The sequence below is a fragment of the Pipistrellus hanaki genome, assembly GCF_964339955.1.
Source record: "Pipistrellus hanaki genome assembly, chromosome: 4".
NCBI lineage: Eukaryota > Metazoa > Chordata > Mammalia > Chiroptera > Vespertilionidae > Pipistrellus > Pipistrellus hanaki.
Window position 1 is genome coordinate 70899738 of NC_140506.1, and position 17487 is coordinate 70917224.

Here is a 17487-nt window from a genome sequence, read left to right on the forward strand (position 1 = left end):
CTTAGGCTGGAGAGAGAGCCAATCAGCTTCAACCAGGAGGCGGGGACGCCGGCGCTCCAACTAAAAGGGATAGGGGCCGAGAGACCGCAAAGCCCCAGTCCTCTTCTAATGAAGACCAATCGTAAAACAGATACAGGCTAGTGACTGTCACGAAGGCCAATCAGATTCTCTGAAGGGAACCTGGTCCCACCTCGCCTCTGAGAGACGGCTCTATCTACCAGTAGCATGGGCGAGAAGGCGGTCCCTTCTCTAAGGAGGCGTGTGAGCTAGAATTTTAGAACTGAGGTTAAAAAAAAAAAAAAAAAAAAAAAATGTGAGCGCTGCGCGCGGGCAGCTTTGGGAGCATTGCAGGGCCACGAATAGAGCAGAGCGTGCGAGCTGTAGGTGTTCGGAGCTGGCCAGCTCCGAGGCCGGGAGGTAGCCCGGAGAGCGATAGGCGGCCAGTGCGCAGCGGGTCGTTCAGGCCATTCCGGCTGGGGCGGCCGAGGCCCTGCGATCGTCTGAAGATGCCCAGCTCAGGTCCTGGAGGGACGGAGGGAGGGTTCGTTTCAGGAGCCTGGGAAAGCCTCCAGAGCTGCCGCTGGCCTGCCAGCCCAGCCGGCAGAACGCGCCAGGGCAGGAGTTGTGATGACAAGACTGGGACCGTCTAGAAGTCTTCCATTTTACAAATGTGGAAACTGAGGCGGAGGGAAGGGGATGAGGTGGCAGGAGCAAACAGCAAAGTGCTGACAGCTTGCACCGGAACCCCAGGCTTCCCACTGCACCAGCTTTTGCGGTGGGCTTTTCCCTTTCTCACCCTCTTTGCCGCCTGGGGTGAAGCAGAGTGAATAATGGGGATCCAGAAAGCTGGCAAGGCTTCTGTCCGCTGAGAGACCTGACATCCTTTTAGGTGCCTCAGGGCCTAAGTAGCCCGTCCACCTTAGTATGCTAATAGTGGCCTAATCACTCATAAACCACTTCCCAGATGTTGACATTCCTAAATTATTTTTTTATTATTTTTATTATTTTTACATTTTTTAATTAAATTATTATCTGTGTACATATTTTAACATTGCCCTCCCTCCCATGAATACCCTCCCTCCCCAGAGTTTTGTGTCCATTGGTTGTGACATTCCTAAATTATTGAATTATTAAAATTTCATCTTAGGTAACCCAGGCCAGCTGTTCACTAAGTCACCGTGAGCATGGGAGCTTGATTGGGTGGGTGACAGGCTGTTCGCCCAGTGAACCAAGTCTGTCATACTGAGCAGCTCAGGGTTGGCTGACCAGGACTGGATGCCTTTGAGCCCCTGGAAGAGCCAGCTACGACTTGGATTTATTGGTGCACAACCCCAATTCCTGTTTCTCATAACCATCACTCCCCACCCCAAGGCTAAGTCTTAGGCTCTGGGAAATAGCCTAAGGTTTCAGAGTAAATCTAACCCTTCCCTCCTCCATAATAGGTGGCCCTTCATTACATGCAGTAATGTCACTGACCCGGGAAAGCAGTCTGCTTTTGGATGTGTATTTTTCATGAGACTTTAAGAGTCTGTGCTGAATTGCACTGACTTTCATGCTTTTATGAGATAGATGGTCATTAGCAGGGTCACCTTCCCCCTCACCTGGCAAACTGAGTCTATACTTTTTTTGAGGGGGCGTGTCATACTGGAGCCTCAAATCCTCTGGAGGCCCTGGCCTGCAGAGATAGGAAGAATTCACCAGTATTTCTCTATAGTAGTGAATGCTAAAAGGGCCTCAAGTGGAAGAAAGCTCCTACTACCCCATGAAAGTAAAGTCATCACCTACCAGGACTTCACACTGTATTTCTTCTGTAAAATGCACATCCCATGAGCCATTGGGTTGCTAGAGCTGAGCTAGAACTGAGGAGCTATGACAGAAAATCCCTGCCAGTGTTGGGGAAAACAGGTCACAGTGGCTAGGCCGTGAGGTCACAGAGAGGTTTGTTTGCCCCAGACTCCATGGGGGAGGAGCCTAGGAGGCGGAGGGGCCCTAGAGGTCCCCCAAGCCCAGACAGGGGACATGGTGTGGGAAAGGCAGCAGGAACAGGGCCCAAGACTAGTGCCAAGGGGTCTGGAGACATGAGGACAGGAGCAGGGAGAGGGCAGTTAAGATGGTGAGGAGAAGCCAGAGATAGAAGCTGCAAAAGTTCACTGTGAGGAAGGGGGGGGCGGGGAGGGGGGAGTGTCAAGAGAAGGACAAGAAGAGGTCAGCAAGAGATCTGGGGAGGGGTTACTTGGAGAACTTGGAATAAGGAACAAGGACAGGGAGGAGTGAGCCATGGATCTAGAGAGAAAGATGGGAGGATTTGACATTACAGAGCTGGAAGACAGAGCTATGAGCCCCCCAAATAGTAGTTAATGAGAGATAGGCTGAGAGAAGGAAATAAAAGGCATGACCCTCATGGAACCCCTGTGCTCCCCTTTCTTCTTGGGTAGGTGAAGCGGAGCTGCCCTTCATGTGGCCCAGAGCCTGGGGGTGAAGAGAAGAAGGGGAGAGGGAACCCTATTTCTGTTCAGTTGTTCCCCCCAGAGCTGGTGAGTCCTTGAGGAGGGGGAGGTATTAAGGATAAAGGACTGGGAGTCAGACCACTGAGGGGCCCCCAATGACCCCTGCTTTCTCCCTCCTGCCCCTCAGGTGGAACATATCATCTCATTTCTCCCAGTCAGAGACGTAGTTGCCCTAGGCCAGACCTGCCACTACTTCCATGAAGTGTGCGATGCTGAGGGCGTGTGGAGACGCATCTGTCGCAAGCTCAGTCCTCGCCTACGAGAGCAGGGTTCTGGAGTCCGTCCCTGGAAGAGAGCTGCCATTCTTAACTGTACACCTTCCCCAGAACCTGCACTTCTCTTTGCCTCTGGCCTACCTTCTTCTGGGATTTCTCCTGCTCTATATAGTTGCCTGATGACCTCAGCATTCCCAGCCAGTCTTCCAGGGCTCCTTTCTCTGGAAAAAACTTGTTAGCTTCAAACATGCCATTGAGAACTTCAAGTCTCTAGAACCACCTTCTAATAGATGTCCCACCCAGAGCCCCCATTACTAGTATCCCTACCATGTCTCCTTCCATATTCAAATTCTTCCAAATCTTACCCTAGATTACATCTTCCACTCCCCAAACCACAAGCTTCCCCTCCTGTAAACCAGGGTTCCTCAGCCTTGTCACTACGGCGGTGTTTTGGGCCAAATAATTCTTTGTTTTAAAAAAATATGTTTTTATTGATATTTTTTAAAAGAGTATGGGAGAGGGAGAGAGCAAAACATTGATGAGAGAGAAATATTGTTGAGCTGCCTCCTGCACACCCCCACTGTGGATTGAGCCTACAATCTGGGCATGTGCTCTGACTTGAAATCCAACCGTAAACTCTGGGTGCATGGGTATGACACTCAACCAACTTGAGCCACACTGGCCAGAGCCCAAACAATTCTTTGAAGTGCGGGACTCTCCTGTGCATTAAAGAATGTTTAGCAGTACCCTTGGGCTCTACCCACTAGATGCCAGTAGCACCTCCCTCAGTTGTGACAACCAATGTCCCCAGAAGGATAAATTCTCCCCTAGACTGGGAAACAGGCTCTAAGCCCCCCTTCCTTTCCAGGAAGTCTCTATCCACTTCATCTCACACAGTAGAGATTAAGGGAGATCAGGATAACAGGTCCAGAGCTAGGGGTGAGGGAGAGTTACTGGTCTTTATGAGTCATTCTTTTTTACTCCTCTTTCTTCCTCCTCTGATTCTTTTCTGTGTATTTATTATATGTCCCTTGATGTCTCCTGTTTCTCGTAAATGTCCTCCCCGCCCCCCCCCCCCCCCCCCCACACACACACACACACCAAGACTAAGTCTTAGACTCTGGGAAATATCCTATGCTGTCAGAGTAAATCTATGCAAGTTTGGATCAAAGAAGTGCTCATTTAGAAGCATGTTTATGGCCCTGGGCTGAGGTGGGCCAGAAAACTAACATTTAGTCACTGGGTATAATTAAGGATATCCTCTAAGCTCTCCCTGTGTCTTTGGAAGGGGTACCTTTCCCAGTCCTGGGGATGGAGAGGAACTGAACAGCAGGATACTTGAGAAACCTTGTTTGCCCAAGCTCTGATTCATCTCCCTGGTGTCATCCCAACCCACTGAACCTCCCATGTCCTTCCCTTCTCCAGACACGAAAGGCCTGTATTTCCAGGCATTTGGGGGCCGCCGCCGCTGTCTCAGCAAGAGTGTAGCCCCTCTTCTAGCCCATGGCTACCGCCGCTTCTTGCCCACCAAGGACCACATCTTTATCCTTGACTATGCGGGGACCCTCTTCTTCCTCAAAAATGCCCTGGTCTCCTCCACCCTTGGCCAGATCCAGTGGAAGCGAGCCTGCCGCTATGTTGTTTTGTGTCGAGGAGCCAAGGATGTGAGTAGCAGAACTTTGGCAGCTAAGAACCCACCCAATCTCCAGGGACCCAGGGCCTACATCAGAATTGAGGTGTTCTCCTTAGGACAGCTGCCTTCCTAAGGAAAACAAGTCCCCATTTCCTAACTCCATACCCAAGTATCTCATCTCCTACCCCAGCCTCATTCCACACCAAGCTCCAGATCCCAGACACCTTTGCCTTTTCCTACAGTTTGCCTCAGACCCAAGATGTGACACAGTTTACCGTAAATACCTCTATGTGTTGGCCACTCGGGAGCAGCTGGAAGTGGTAGGCACAACCGGCAGCCGGGCCTGCGACTGTGTCGAGGTCTATCTGCAGTCTAGTGGGCAGCGGGTCTTCAAAATGACCTTCCACCACTCCATGAGCTTCAAACAGATTGTGCTGGTTGGTCAGGAGACTCAGCGGGCTCTACTGCTCCTCACAGGTGTGGCTTTGAGCAGTAGTTTACAAACTGTTTTCTGAAGATTCTTCAAGACCTGCTGCAGGGGATGGGGAGGGAGGCCTCTCACACTGGGTTCTGAATGCCATCTCAAACCAATTAGCTCTGCTTTTGTCTGACTCCTACTCTAAGAGTCTGCATATTTCATATATGCAAAGGGCCCTGCTTTAAGTTCCAATCTCCCCAACCTCCATACCAGGCACCTCACCTTTGTACCCTACACTGCCTCCCTGTACTTAACCACACTCCAGATTTCTTAATGCTATGCAAGGCCCTAAATCCCCAAACATCTTTCCCAGCATTCAGACTGTGTTCTTCCAAATCCACTAGGTTTCCTCTCCATCCATTTCTCACACTGAAAAGGACTTCCCTGGTTATTTCATCTCTACCCTTTAAATAAATTTTTATTGTTCATATTATTACAATTGTTTCTCCTTACACCCCCCCCCCCATAGTCCCCTCCACCTGTTCCCCACTCCACCCTCTGCCCTTACCTTCCTCCTCAAACCCCCTGCTGTCCTCATCCATAGGTATATGATTTTTGTTCAGTCTCTACCCTTTTTCTTAAACCCCACTCTAGGGTAGTAATGCTTCATCCTATATGGCTTAGGGGGTCTATTGGGAAGTTAATGTGGATATTGGAGGGTTCCTTCTCCCACGTAATTGTCTGATTCCCCCAATCTCCAGAGGAAGGAAAGATCTACTCTTTGGTGGTGAATGAAACCCAGCTGGACCAGCCACGCTCCTACACGGTCCAGCTGGCCCTGAGGAAGGTGTCCCGTTGCCTGCCTCACCTGCGTGTGGCCTGCATGGCTTCCAACCAGAGCAGCACTCTGTACATTACAGGTAAGAACCACCTCCCTTTTGCTCAGGGCCCCAGCCTTGGACAGATCTCCCAGACACCCGCCATCATTATTCCAGCTCTGTGGTGGACCCCTAGGGCATCCGAGTAAAAAGATGATGTTTAGATTCCCAGACATCACAGCTGGTGAATTCATGTGGGTGTGAGACTCCCCGGAACTTGTCGTTTTCATCCCAAGTGGGGCCTTATCCCTAGGAAATGGGTGCCCAAAGCTGCTGAGCTGAGGGCACCCGACCCCCCAGATGAGGGGGGAGTGTATTTTGAGGTGCATACCCCAGGGGTGTATCGTGATCTCTTTGGGACCCTTCAAGCCTTTGACCCCCTGGACCAGCAGATGCCACTTGCTCTCTCACTGCCTGCCAAGGTAGGATCCTGGAGGGATGGGGAAGATCATTATAGGAGGGACTTTAGGGGTTGAAAGGTTCTGAAGGTCTGAAATATGAGCAGGAATCAAATGATTGATCAGGGAGGGACAGGGGAGATGGGTGACATAGAGGGCAAGACCAAAAGAGATCAGCCAGGTTAGTGGCTGGGAGGCGTTGGAGTTCAGAGTTCCTCTGGATGGAACTGAATGGCCACCTCCCCTTTCTGTCTTCTTCCTAGATCCTATTCTGTGCTCTTGGTTACAATCACCTTGGCTTGGTGGATGAATTTGGCCGAATTTTTATGCAGGGAAATAACAGATATGGGCAGCTGGGAACTGGGGACAAAATGGACCGAGGGGAACCCACACAGGTGAGACTGTTTACCAGCAATTCTCATCCTGACCCCCATCTTTCAATTCCCTGACCTCTGGATCTCTCCACTTCATTTCCATAGTATCCACTTTCTACACCCTAGAAGGTTAAGCCAAGCAGTATGTAATGCCCATCATATTTTGCATGTCTTATCCAGGGTTGACACTATGAAGTTTGTTCTGTGCAGTGCATGCTGTGAGTGTAAGAGGAATTTAGTGAAGCAGGGAGACCTGGGTGGGCTGGAGTAACAAGAAAAGGTGAGATGTGAGTAGGGCCTCGTGGGTTAGAAAGGATTCAGGTGGGACTAGAGATGAGACACAGCTTACACATAACTGGGACAGTGAAAAGACTGGCCTGACTAAAGGAGGGAGGGCATTTTGTAAATAGTTGGATATGAGGTGGTATAGAAGTGGGTGTGAGCTTGGAGAGGTATAGATATGGGAGAGTCATTTTGGGTTCCAGAGCAGGAGAAGGCAACCACACGGGTGACTGTGAACAGGTCAGCTGGCCAGAGTGCGCAGGAGACCGAGACCGAGTGAAAGGCCCACTGGGAGGCTATTAAGTGACAGGAGCATTTAAGACAAGGACCTGGGGCTGGTACAGTGAGAATATAAAGGAGATACTGAGATATATGAGATATTTTAAGAGAAAATGAACAGGCCCTGGGAACTGATTAGATGTGAACAGAGAGTGGAGGACAAAGGTGTCTCTGGCAGTAGTTGCCTTGAAGAAAAAAGGTATCAGCAACAAACATGTGAATTGGAAGGGGATGCTGCTTTGAATAAAGAACATAAATTTGGACTTTCTTGTAGTGAGAGCAGGACAGTAAAGTGGAAATATCTCACTGGCAGTTTGGTTCCAAATTGGAAAAAAAAAAAAAAAGTTGCAATGACAAAAGTAGAGATAGAGGCATAAACCTGTGTAGAGCCACCATCATAGGCAGAGGGAATGAAAAAGTTGTCACTGACATAGGAGGCATGCCTTGTTCCAGAAGCCATGGGCACAGGAAGAAGTGATTAATGGTGACAGTAATAATGTAGGAATATACTTTACTGACATGGAAAGATGGTCATGCCATATTTTTAAGTGAAAAAAAAAGTGTGAAATGGTTTACATTGTATGATCCCAGTTTTGTTTAAAAAGACAATTTACATGTACAGTTGACCTTTGAACAACACAGGGGTTAGAGATACCACCCACCATGCAGTCAAAAATCCTCATGTAACTTCAGGTGGCCCTCCACATATTTAGATTCCCAACCACAGTTAAAAATACAGTAGACCCACCTGGACGGTGTGGCTCATGGTTGAGCATAGGCCTATAAACCAGGAGGTCACGATTAGATTTCCAGTTGGCACATGCCTGGGTTGTGGGGCATGAAGGGGACAGCCGATTAATGATTCTCATCATTGATATTTCTATCACTCTATCCCTCCCCCTTGCTCTCTGAAATAAAATTTTAAAAATATTTTAAAACTTTTAAAAAATACAGTAGACCCTCATACAACACAGGTTGCATAAGTGGCCTGCACTTTAAAAATGGACTTGTACAGTTCAAACCTGTGTGGTTCAAGGCTCAACTGCATACATTTGTATAGGCAGCAGTAAAGAAGATCCAGCAAGAGATTAACAGTGGGTGGTGGGGTTTCCAGTGATCTTTAAATTATTTTTTGCTTGCCAATATCTTACAATGTTTCTATAATGACCATAACTTACTTATCTGCCTTCAAAATAAAAACACTCACATTGTCAAGAGAAAACATGCAGGAGAGGCCCTGGGATTTGGCAGCCAGCAGGTCAAGTGCATTTGGAAAACACATCAGTAGCACAGTAGGAAGAAAAGCCAGATCACAGGAAAGTTCGGGAAAGACTGGCTGTGGTGAGAACAAGAATGTGGTCAATGTCAGACCGGTCATGCAACCAGTTCTTCTGCCTAAAAAACCGAGATAGGAGGCAGCAGAAATCAGGAGGAAATATTTTAAAATAGCAATTTGAAAAGATAATATGAAAAACTGAAAATATTAGAGCGAGGAGGAAGGGCTACAAGGAAGGAAATTCCTCTCTGAGGGCTAACCTAGAATTGGGTCTTTAAGCCTTGGGAAGATACTCCTCACCCTGAGGCTGGAAAGCTGGATGAGAGATTGGACTAGCTGAGGTCTGTGGTGTCAGAATGAGAGAACAGGCAGCAGGCTGTGGCCTCGGGCAAATAACCTGTTTTCTGGGAAGCAAAGATGAGGAACCAACAGAGGTACTAGGGCCCATTGGCCAGACTGGGGCTTCGGGAGAACCAATCTTCATTCAGCAGGGAGACCTCCGGGAAGGTGTGCTGGGTCCCATTTCTTCCCTCTCCTAGTGTCCCTAGTCTTCCCTGAGCCTTCTCTGGCCTGGGGCCCCAGTCCCTTGGTGTATCCCCCTTAGGGATCCTGGCCCTGTATCCTCAGGTGTATTATCTGCAACACCCCATTGCCCTGTGGTGCGGCCTTAACCACTCCCTGGTGCTGAGCCAGAGCTTGGACTTCAGCAAGGAGCTGCTGGGCTGTGGCTGTGGGGCTGGAGGCCGCCTCCCTGGCTGGCCTAAGGGGAGCGCCTCCTTCGTCAAACTCCATGTCAAGGTCAGAGCAGGGTCAGGAGAATGGGCAACCAGGGAGGGCAGGTCATCCACAGGATTCTGGCTGTGGCTACTGCGGGGCCCCAAGGGCCCCATTTCCCCAATACCACCCCACCTCCCTTTTCTGTCAGGCACCATAGCTCCTGGCTCTCTCTCTTAGCAGATCCTACTGGTGCTCTCTGACCTCACACAACCTTGGGGTTCAGCCAGCCAGCTCACATGCTGGCTCAGGGCTGGTCTGAGGGGGAGGGACACAACAGCTGGGGCTTTTGGGAACCCCTCAGGAAAGGCCCCACTCAGCCACGCCCCTTCTCTCCTCCAAGGTCCCTTTGTGTGCCTGCTCCCTTTGCTCTACCAGAGAGTGTCTCTACATGCTGTCCAGCCATGACATTGAGCAGCATCCCGCCTACCGAGACCTACCAGCCAGCAAGGTGGTGGGGACCCCTGAACCCAGTCCAGGGTCCGGAGTACTCCAGGACCCTGGGGGGACAGCTTGGGCCTGTAAGGAGTACCTCAGCCAGATCTACAGTTGCTCCACGTTGCAGGACCGCATGGAAAAGATGAAGGAGATCGTGGGCTGGATGCCCTTGCTGGCTGCACAGAAGGATTTCTTTTGGGAGGCTCTGGACATGCTACAGAAGGCTGCTGGAGGGGTTGGACAAGGCCCCCCAACACCTGAGAGCTGACCCCCCTCTCCTAGTCTCATCCCTGTAGGGAGAATCTGGCTCTGGGCCAAAGGCTAAGGAGAGATGGAGTGGTAGCAATGGACACTGTGCATGGGAAGGGGGCACAGCGGGGTGGGGACTGCTGGACATGCCAGGGTGGGGAGGGAGCTGTTTTGTAAAATGTTCTGGGGGCTGCCCAGGTGGGGCCCCCAATATTACTATCATGGACAAGAGATTTGATGGACAAATAGAATAAATGGCTGAAGTGAGGCCTAGTTTGGGACCCTGGAGACTGGGAGGACAATTGGGCACGGAATGGGGGACCCAATGCCTAGCTCAGTGGGTGAGGGAGGGCAGGAGCATAGACTGGCAGGCAGAGCATCAGCTGCTCGAGCACCTTCATCTCGCTTTCCCCTTCCACTCCCAAGACCTGACCCAATCTTCTTGACTGGAAATCCTAGCCTTGCCTTCCGGAACAACATATGCCAGCGGTTGCCAACCTTTCGGACCTCACGGACCATCAATGGTCATGTGCTATTTGGTGCCCCCCACTGGATCCTCTATCCCCATCCCTTTTCTGACTGTGACAGTTTTCTATCCATTTTCCTCATCCCTGTGAAGTCAACCTCCCTCGCCTTGCTTTCTGTTTACCTTCCAGATCTGATCTCCTGTGTCCATTCCCCCTCTTTTTACTCTATCCTCCTCTTCCTGCAGAAGGGAGACACTCCCTTTATCCACATGCCATGCCTCCCTGCCCCATTCCTGTACCTCCAGATAATTTGGGAGAAAATGAGTGAGCAGAATTCTTTTCTTCCTGGCCTAGTCTGGCCTGGGGATAGAAGATAGTGGAAATTTGAAGTGGAAAGTAAGTTGGAGCAGGTGGTGGTTGAGAAGGGGGTGAATGCTTAAAGGTTGCGAGTCCAGGAAAGGACTTCTCTGGGTGCTAAAGAAGCAGCAATGGAGAGGATCATGAGTGGGCTGGCGAGTCCTGGGGAAGGACTGGAGGCTCTGTTCACAAGATGCTTGGGCACTGGACAAAACAGGCTTTCAGATGACATTACTTGGTGCCTAGGCCCTGATGCTCCCTCAGCCCTTCATTGCTCCTCCCACTACTTAGGTCAATATTTATGTGTCCTTCATCTAGAGAGGCCCCTGGACTCACCACTGTCCCAGTTCCTCTCTCCCTGTCCCGCCTTCCCCACGGCCCTCCCCACTGGCCAGTCCCCACGCCCACAGATCCGAGGCTGCCTCATCTGGCACCAATTATCCCTGCCGCTGCCGCTGCTGCTGCTTCTGCTGCTGAACTCGGCTGGCTGCTGCCTCTGTCTTGAGGACCCCAGTGCCTCTCCCCTCAGCCATGCTGCCTGCTGCCACAGCCTCCCTCGTGGGGCTCCTCCTCACTGCCTGGACCCTGCTGCCCTTCGCCCAGGGCCAGACCCCCAACTATACCAGGTAGGTCTCTTGGCACCTTCTGTTAGCTTGAGTGAACTTCAAAAGCCAATCCTGAGGGGTTATGCCTGTGGATCTTGTGCATTTTTTTCCCTAACACACCACCCCCAAGATCTCCCAGTTTCTACTCTTCTCTGGTCCCCAAGTCTATCCTCCCTGTTACAAGATCACTGTCTCCTGTAGGTCACCACTGCTCCCCATTTCCTCAGCCTCTGTCCTCTTCCTTCTAAGTCTCCCCATTCACTCCATGGAACGTGAGAAAGCCAAGACCTTGAACTTGCTTGATAGCTGGACATCTGGATTCCAAGAAAGGGATTAGATATTATGGGGGAAAGCGGGGCAGCAAGTGGGAGACTTGGAGTCAGATACTGAAGCAGTTAGCTGCAACAGAATCAAAGAAAAGGTTGAGAAGTCAGGGAGCCTGGTCTCCAGGTTCAATGTGAGGGCTGCCGCGGCTGCTTCTCCCTCAACTCCCCGCCCCCTCCCCCGCACAGACTCGTGGCATGGCTGTCTACATCTGGAAGTAGTTAGGCAGCTGCTGTGGACTGCCTGGCGGTGCAAAGCGGGGAGAGTAAGGGGGGGGGGGGGGATAAGGAGGATTCCGGGAATTCCTGTTGTGTTGGGGGTGGGGACTGGAAGTTGGAAGCATAGCTAAGTTGCTGGCCCTACTTTTTCCTGGTCCTCTACGATAGTATTTCCCACCTCACTTCCATCTAGGGTGGCTGAGGCCGTCCCAGATCCCTTAGGCCTTTCTCCCTCATCCTCAGGTTTCTCTACCCTTATCATCCTATCCCAGTCCTTCCACTACTCCCCCACCCATGCTGACCTCTCCTCTGTCCTCCAGACCTGTGTTCCTGTGTGGAGGGGATGTGACTGGGGAATCGGGTTACGTGGCAAGTGAGAGTTTTCCCAACCTCTACCCCCCCAATAAGGAGTGCATCTGGACAATAACGGTGAGAAGGCCCCTCTGGTCACTACCCCTTGTCAAAGCTTCCGAGGCCTGGGTCCAGCCAGTCAAAGGCCCGCCCCCAGCACTGCTATTACTCCCTGGGGAAGTCCAATACCCTCCCCTCCGGTCACTGATCCATCAGTATCCACATAATACGTGGCAGTTGTCCTCACGCTTAACCCTTAGTTCAAAGCCAGCTACCCCTTTCCCAACTTCCTTCCTGCCCCCTGTAAATCCCTCCATAGACCTCAAGTCTTGTCCCCTGCACAAGCCACAAGCCTGATGCAGAGCCCAGGCGCTCTGCTCTGCACCCTAATGGGGTTCCTTCATGCTCAGGCCCAAATTTACCTAGGAAATGCTTGGGGAAAGGGAAGTGCCCTCTGTCTGGGTTGTGTATGACCTGACTTTTCAGGTCCCCACCCCTGTCTCTGCAATCAGGTCCCTGAAGGCCAGACTGTGTCCCTTTCCTTCCGAGTATTTGACTTAGAGCTACACCCTGCCTGCCGTTATGATGCTCTGGAGGTCTTTGCTGGTTCTGGAACCTCGGGCCAACGGCTCGGACGCTTCTGTGGGACCTTCCGGCCTGCACCCATCGTGGCCCCGGGCAACCAGGTGACCCTGAAGATGACAGCGGATGAGGGTACAGGAGGACGAGGCTTCCTGCTCTGGTACAGCGGGCGGGCCACCTCGAGCACTGGTGAGACGTTCCTCACCTCCTCCTTCCCCCTCTCCTGGTCCCACCCTGGCAAGGCCCCGCCCTCAGCCTTAACCTTCTCCCCAAGATCCTAGGTCCCCATTGCCTCCCTTTCCCTTTTCCCTCACTAACTGCCCCTCCAGTCCCTCCTCCCCATCTTCTCTCCCCTCTCCCGCTCCTGCCACCCCCCTCTTCCAGGCCCCACCCCAGGCGCGAGGCGGAAATGGGTCACCGACCCGCGGGTGGAATGGGCGGCCTGGGGTTACTGGGACGGTGAGTAACTGCCCGCCCCCGTCCGCAATCGGGCTCCCTCTGACTGGCGTGAGGGGGCACCCCTGGGAAGGGGGACCAGGTTCTTCCGACCCGGAGCCTCCTACACCCAGCCCGGGGCTCCCGATTGCGGTCCCATCACCTCCTCCTGGCGGCAGGAGTCTCCCCTCAAATATTTAAGACCTCCCAAAGGGGCTTATGCCCCAATTTGAGGGGACCCTCACAGCGTGGGGACTCTCGAGCCTGCAAAGGGGACTTCTCTGCCAGATAGAGGAGATGGGATCGAACAGGGGAAGAGGACCGGTGTGGCAGCGGGTCAGGGGGGAGGGGCCATAAGGGGCGTGTCCAACCAGTTCCTCCTCCCCCTTCCACCACCTGCCTGGGTGCCCGGAGGTCCTGCGCCTGGCTCTTCCCCTGCTAACCTACCCACCGTTTCCTTCCCCTCATCTCTTCTCACCCCTAATCCTGAGACCCCGACATCCGACCTTCCCGCACGAGCTCCCAGACTAGAGCTTTCTCAAGTTGACCGAGGGTCTCCACTACCCCCACCTTGCTCCTCTCTCCCCTCCCCAGAGCACCAGTTTTGCGGGGGGCGGCTGGAAAAGGCCCAGGGAACGCTGACCACGCCCAACTGGCCCGAGTCTGATTACCCCCCGGGTATCAGCTGTTCCTGGCACATCATCGCGCCTCCAGACAAGGTACCCACCCCCTGCTCGGGCTGCCCTCCGGACCTGAACAGTGTCCTCCAGCATGCAGCTAGCAAAGATTTATTTAACATCTGCTATGTCCTAAGCACTGAGCTTGCGTTGGTGGGAAGCAAAAACCGACCCAAACTGTGCATGCAAACAAAAATGTAAAATTATACCTATGATCAGTGAGGTATCTGATGCTGATAAACTTTGGGTGTGTGTGTGTGATGATGGTGGGGTGGGGGAAGGTGGAGGAGGTGGATTTTGGAGTCTATTCCTTGAGAATGAGCCTGGACTTGACCTTGCCCACCATGGCGGAGGACACCACTTCAGGATACCTGTGTATGTAATCCTCTGAGCTGTGGTATGAAAACATTAAGAGGAGGATGCAAGGAAGGTGAGAGGAGGCTACTGTAAACATCCCCAATGGAAGTGAGAGGTGCCAAGCAGCCTCTGCCCTGTGCCCTGGCATCAGGTGATCTCGCTGACCTTCGGGAAGTTTGACGTGGAGCCGGACACCTACTGCCGCTATGACTCTGTCAGTGTGTTCAACGGAGCCGTGAGTGACGACGCCAAGAGGCTGGGGAAGTTCTGCGGAGACACAGCCCCGGGGTGAGAGGACAGTACCTGGGTGGGTGCAGGTCAGGGTTTCTCCTCCTCCTCAGAAGTCTGACTGGCTGCTGTTGGGATGGGAGGTGCTTAGCTGAAGAGGCGGGGTCTGAACCCATGAGCTCCAAACCAGTGGGCGGAGTAGGTAGGGTACTAGGCCCTGCATCAGTCCTGTGGACCTTGGATCAGAGGCTATTGGGGCCTAAGAAGTCGGGAAGCTAATGTAGCTAACTTGGGGGCGGGCACCTGGGTAGAGGCAGGGTGCAGGCCCTCTTGACACCTCCCACAATGCCCTGCTGCCGCCTGCAGTCCCATCTCCTCCGAAGGGAATGAGCTCCTCGTCCAGTTCGTCTCAGACCTTAGCGTCACTGCCGATGGATTCTCAGCCTCCTACAGGACCCTGCCGAGGGGTGCCGCCAAAGAAGGGCCAGCTCAGAGTCCGGGAGAGGATGCCCGGCCAGTTCCCCCGCTCCCTGGCCCAGGCCCCAAGCCAGGAGCCCCGCCCAAAGTCAAGCAGGAACGCCCACCTGCGGAGAAACCAAAAACCTCACCTGAGGTCCAGGCAATTCCTGTGGGCCCTGGTGAGTCTGAGAGTCTGAGAAGGGGGAGGAAGAGGATACAGACTGAGTTCATTCCTGGGCTCGCTCATTCATTCATTCATTCATTCATTCATACAACACTCACTGGTGCCACCTCTATGCTAATAATGGTTGGCACCTGGGTTCTGAGACCCAAAGCTGGATAGAACTTGGAACAAATTCAAATCAATAAGGCTGTTTTGGGAAAATAGGACACCTTCCACAAAAAATGTCCCCCTCCTCCTCCTAGATGCACCCAGTGTTACCTGCCCAAAACAGTGCCGGCGGACTGGCACCTTGCAGAGCAACTTCTGTGCCAGCAATCTGGGTAAGAAGCCTCATTCACATGCTCTGCTCTTCCAGATCTTCTAACTTCCCATCCTGTCCCCAAAGTACCCTCCCCCTTTTGGTTCTAGCCTTGCCCTGGCCTCCTGTCCCCTCATCTCTCACCTTCACTCTCTCACAGTGGTGACGGCAACAGTGAAGTCCATGGTTCGGGGCCCAGGAGAGGGCCTGACTGTCACTGTCAGTCTCATTGGTGTTTACAAAACTGGAGGCCTGGACCTGCCCTCTGCACCTGCTGATACCTCCTTGAAGTTTTACGTGCCTTGCAAGCAGTGCCCCCCCATGAAGAAAGGTAACAGGGATGTAGAGTAGAGGAGAAGGGTACTTAGCTTCGTGGAAATGACAGAGGTAGTAGAATATAAGGGGCTCAGACAAGGAGGCACATCTTTAAAGTCTATAACATGAGCTCTCAATCTCTCCTTTCCCTCTCCCAGGAGCCAGCTATCTGCTGATGGGCCAGGTGGACGAGAACAGAGGTCCTATCCTTCCTCCAGATAGCTTTGTGGTTCTCTACCGGCCCACCCAGGATAAGATCCTCACCAATCTCAGCAAGAAGAGGTGCCCCGCCCAGCCTGTTCGGGCTGCTAGGTCCCAGGCCTGAAATCCAGGCCAGCCTTGGCCATTGGCCCAAGGGATCCATTTTTTATACAAATAAATATCCCTTGACTGAGGAAGAGGTCACATATCCATCTTTATGGTTTTGGTGCCCATCCTGGGGTTTTCATTCATTCAATAAACTCAACAGACATTTATTATACAGAATCTTTTACGAGCCCAAGTTGGATCTTGTCACCCCTTTGCTAAAAATTCCCCATATTCTCCACACACATGCAAACACACACAAATGATAACTGTGCCCCCCTCCCCAAAAATGTATATACACACTTTGAATAATTATAAAGGCAGAGCTTATTAAAATACATTTCATTTTTAAAACTGAGCTATCACCTTATAAAGTATGTACAATTTTTTGGGAACTCCCTGTCTTTAGAGATGATGGATATATTAATGAGTTTGATTGTGGTAATCTTTTCACAGTGTATACAAATCATCAAGTTGTAGACCTTAGATATATACAATTTTTATGTCAAAGATATCTCAAGGCTGTTAAAAAGAAAATTTAAATAGTCTCCTACAGTTTTTCATCAGTCTCAAAATAAAACCCAAAGTCCTACTGTGGGCTCAAAGGCTCTGGATGTTCTGCATCCTTCATCCCCCTTACTCTCATCTCCAATTATTGTCTTCCTTAAAATCACCGTACTAGTCACACTGGCTTTATGACTATTTCTAGTACACTGGCTTTGCCTGTGCTATCCCTCTACCTGGAATTCTCAATTAGATCTCAACTCAAAGTTCATTCTAGTCAGTCATTTGTTCATTCCAAATCCAGGCATTAGCCCTGGCCGGGTGGCTCAGTTGTTTAGAAATTCTGCCAGTATGCCAAGGTTTCGGGTTTGATCCCCAGTCAGGAATGTCTGGCCGCAGGTGGGGTTTACGTCTGTCCATCAACTGGTGGAAGGAAGGATCTATCATCAACCATTGAATGCAGAAATAAGTGTCTAATAACAAATCGTGTTTTTTTTTTTCCCCTCTCTCCCAAATCAATAAAAACAAAACAAATGGCAGGCACTGTTTTAGGCACCAATGGTACAACAAAAAAAGTCCCTGCTTTTGTGGAGCAGAGATAAATGGTAAAATAAACATAAGTGCTAGGAAGAAAACATCATGATCAAGAGGACAGATGGGGATTCTACATTATATAGAGTGCTCAGGCAAGGTTTTTGGATAAGATCTACTGTTAACTGTGTGGCCTTGGGGAAGACTGTTCACCTTGCTGAGATTTCCTTGTTTGTAAGAGTTGAATATATGGAATGGTAATGTATGTGGCAATAATGATGATGATGATGATGAAAGTGGCAGGGTTGGTAAATCTTAATTCCCTGTGTAAATGTGATTTCCGAATCCCGTGCAGATAGGAGAGAATCAGGAGCGGAACCCGGGGCTGAGAGTTGAGTCCAACTGGGAGCAACCTCCAACTGTAGGAAACGCCTTTGGTTGCCGCAGAGGCTTCCGGGAGAGCCTGGGATTGAAGTGGAGAAAGAGAGGGCTTTGTGGGATTGGAGTCTAGCGATCTGACGGCCTCAGAGTGGGACAAAGGAACAAAGGCCGCCCGAGTCTCTCCGAG

At 51.4% G+C, this 17487-nt stretch overlaps 2 protein-coding genes across 2 annotated transcripts; both read left to right on the plus strand.

The window, feature by feature from the left end:
• Nucleotides 1-225: 225 nt before the first annotated feature.
• On the plus strand, nt 226-9827 carry FBXO24 (F-box protein 24; the record flags this gene model as incomplete). Its single annotated transcript, XM_084880955.1, is given in 11 exon segments — nt 226-267; nt 271-285; nt 2436-2534; nt 2635-2818; nt 4148-4386; nt 4598-4832; nt 5535-5693; nt 5952-6073; nt 6313-6444; nt 8888-9058; nt 9378-9827. Coding segments are annotated over 11 exon segments (1761 nt in total). The 3' UTR covers nt 9741-9827.
• Nucleotides 9828-10958: 1131 nt separating this feature from the next.
• PCOLCE (procollagen C-endopeptidase enhancer) lies at nt 10959-16064 on the plus strand. The gene is made up of 9 exons (XM_084881061.1): nt 10959-11171; nt 12013-12121; nt 12556-12814; nt 13655-13779; nt 14246-14382; nt 14689-14960; nt 15208-15285; nt 15424-15594; nt 15737-16064. The coding sequence occupies exons 1-9, from the start codon at nt 11077-11079 to the stop codon at nt 15901-15903; spliced, it is 1413 nt and encodes a 470-aa protein (XP_084737187.1). The 5' UTR covers nt 10959-11076; the 3' UTR covers nt 15904-16064.
• Nucleotides 16065-17487: the final 1423 nt, after the last annotated feature.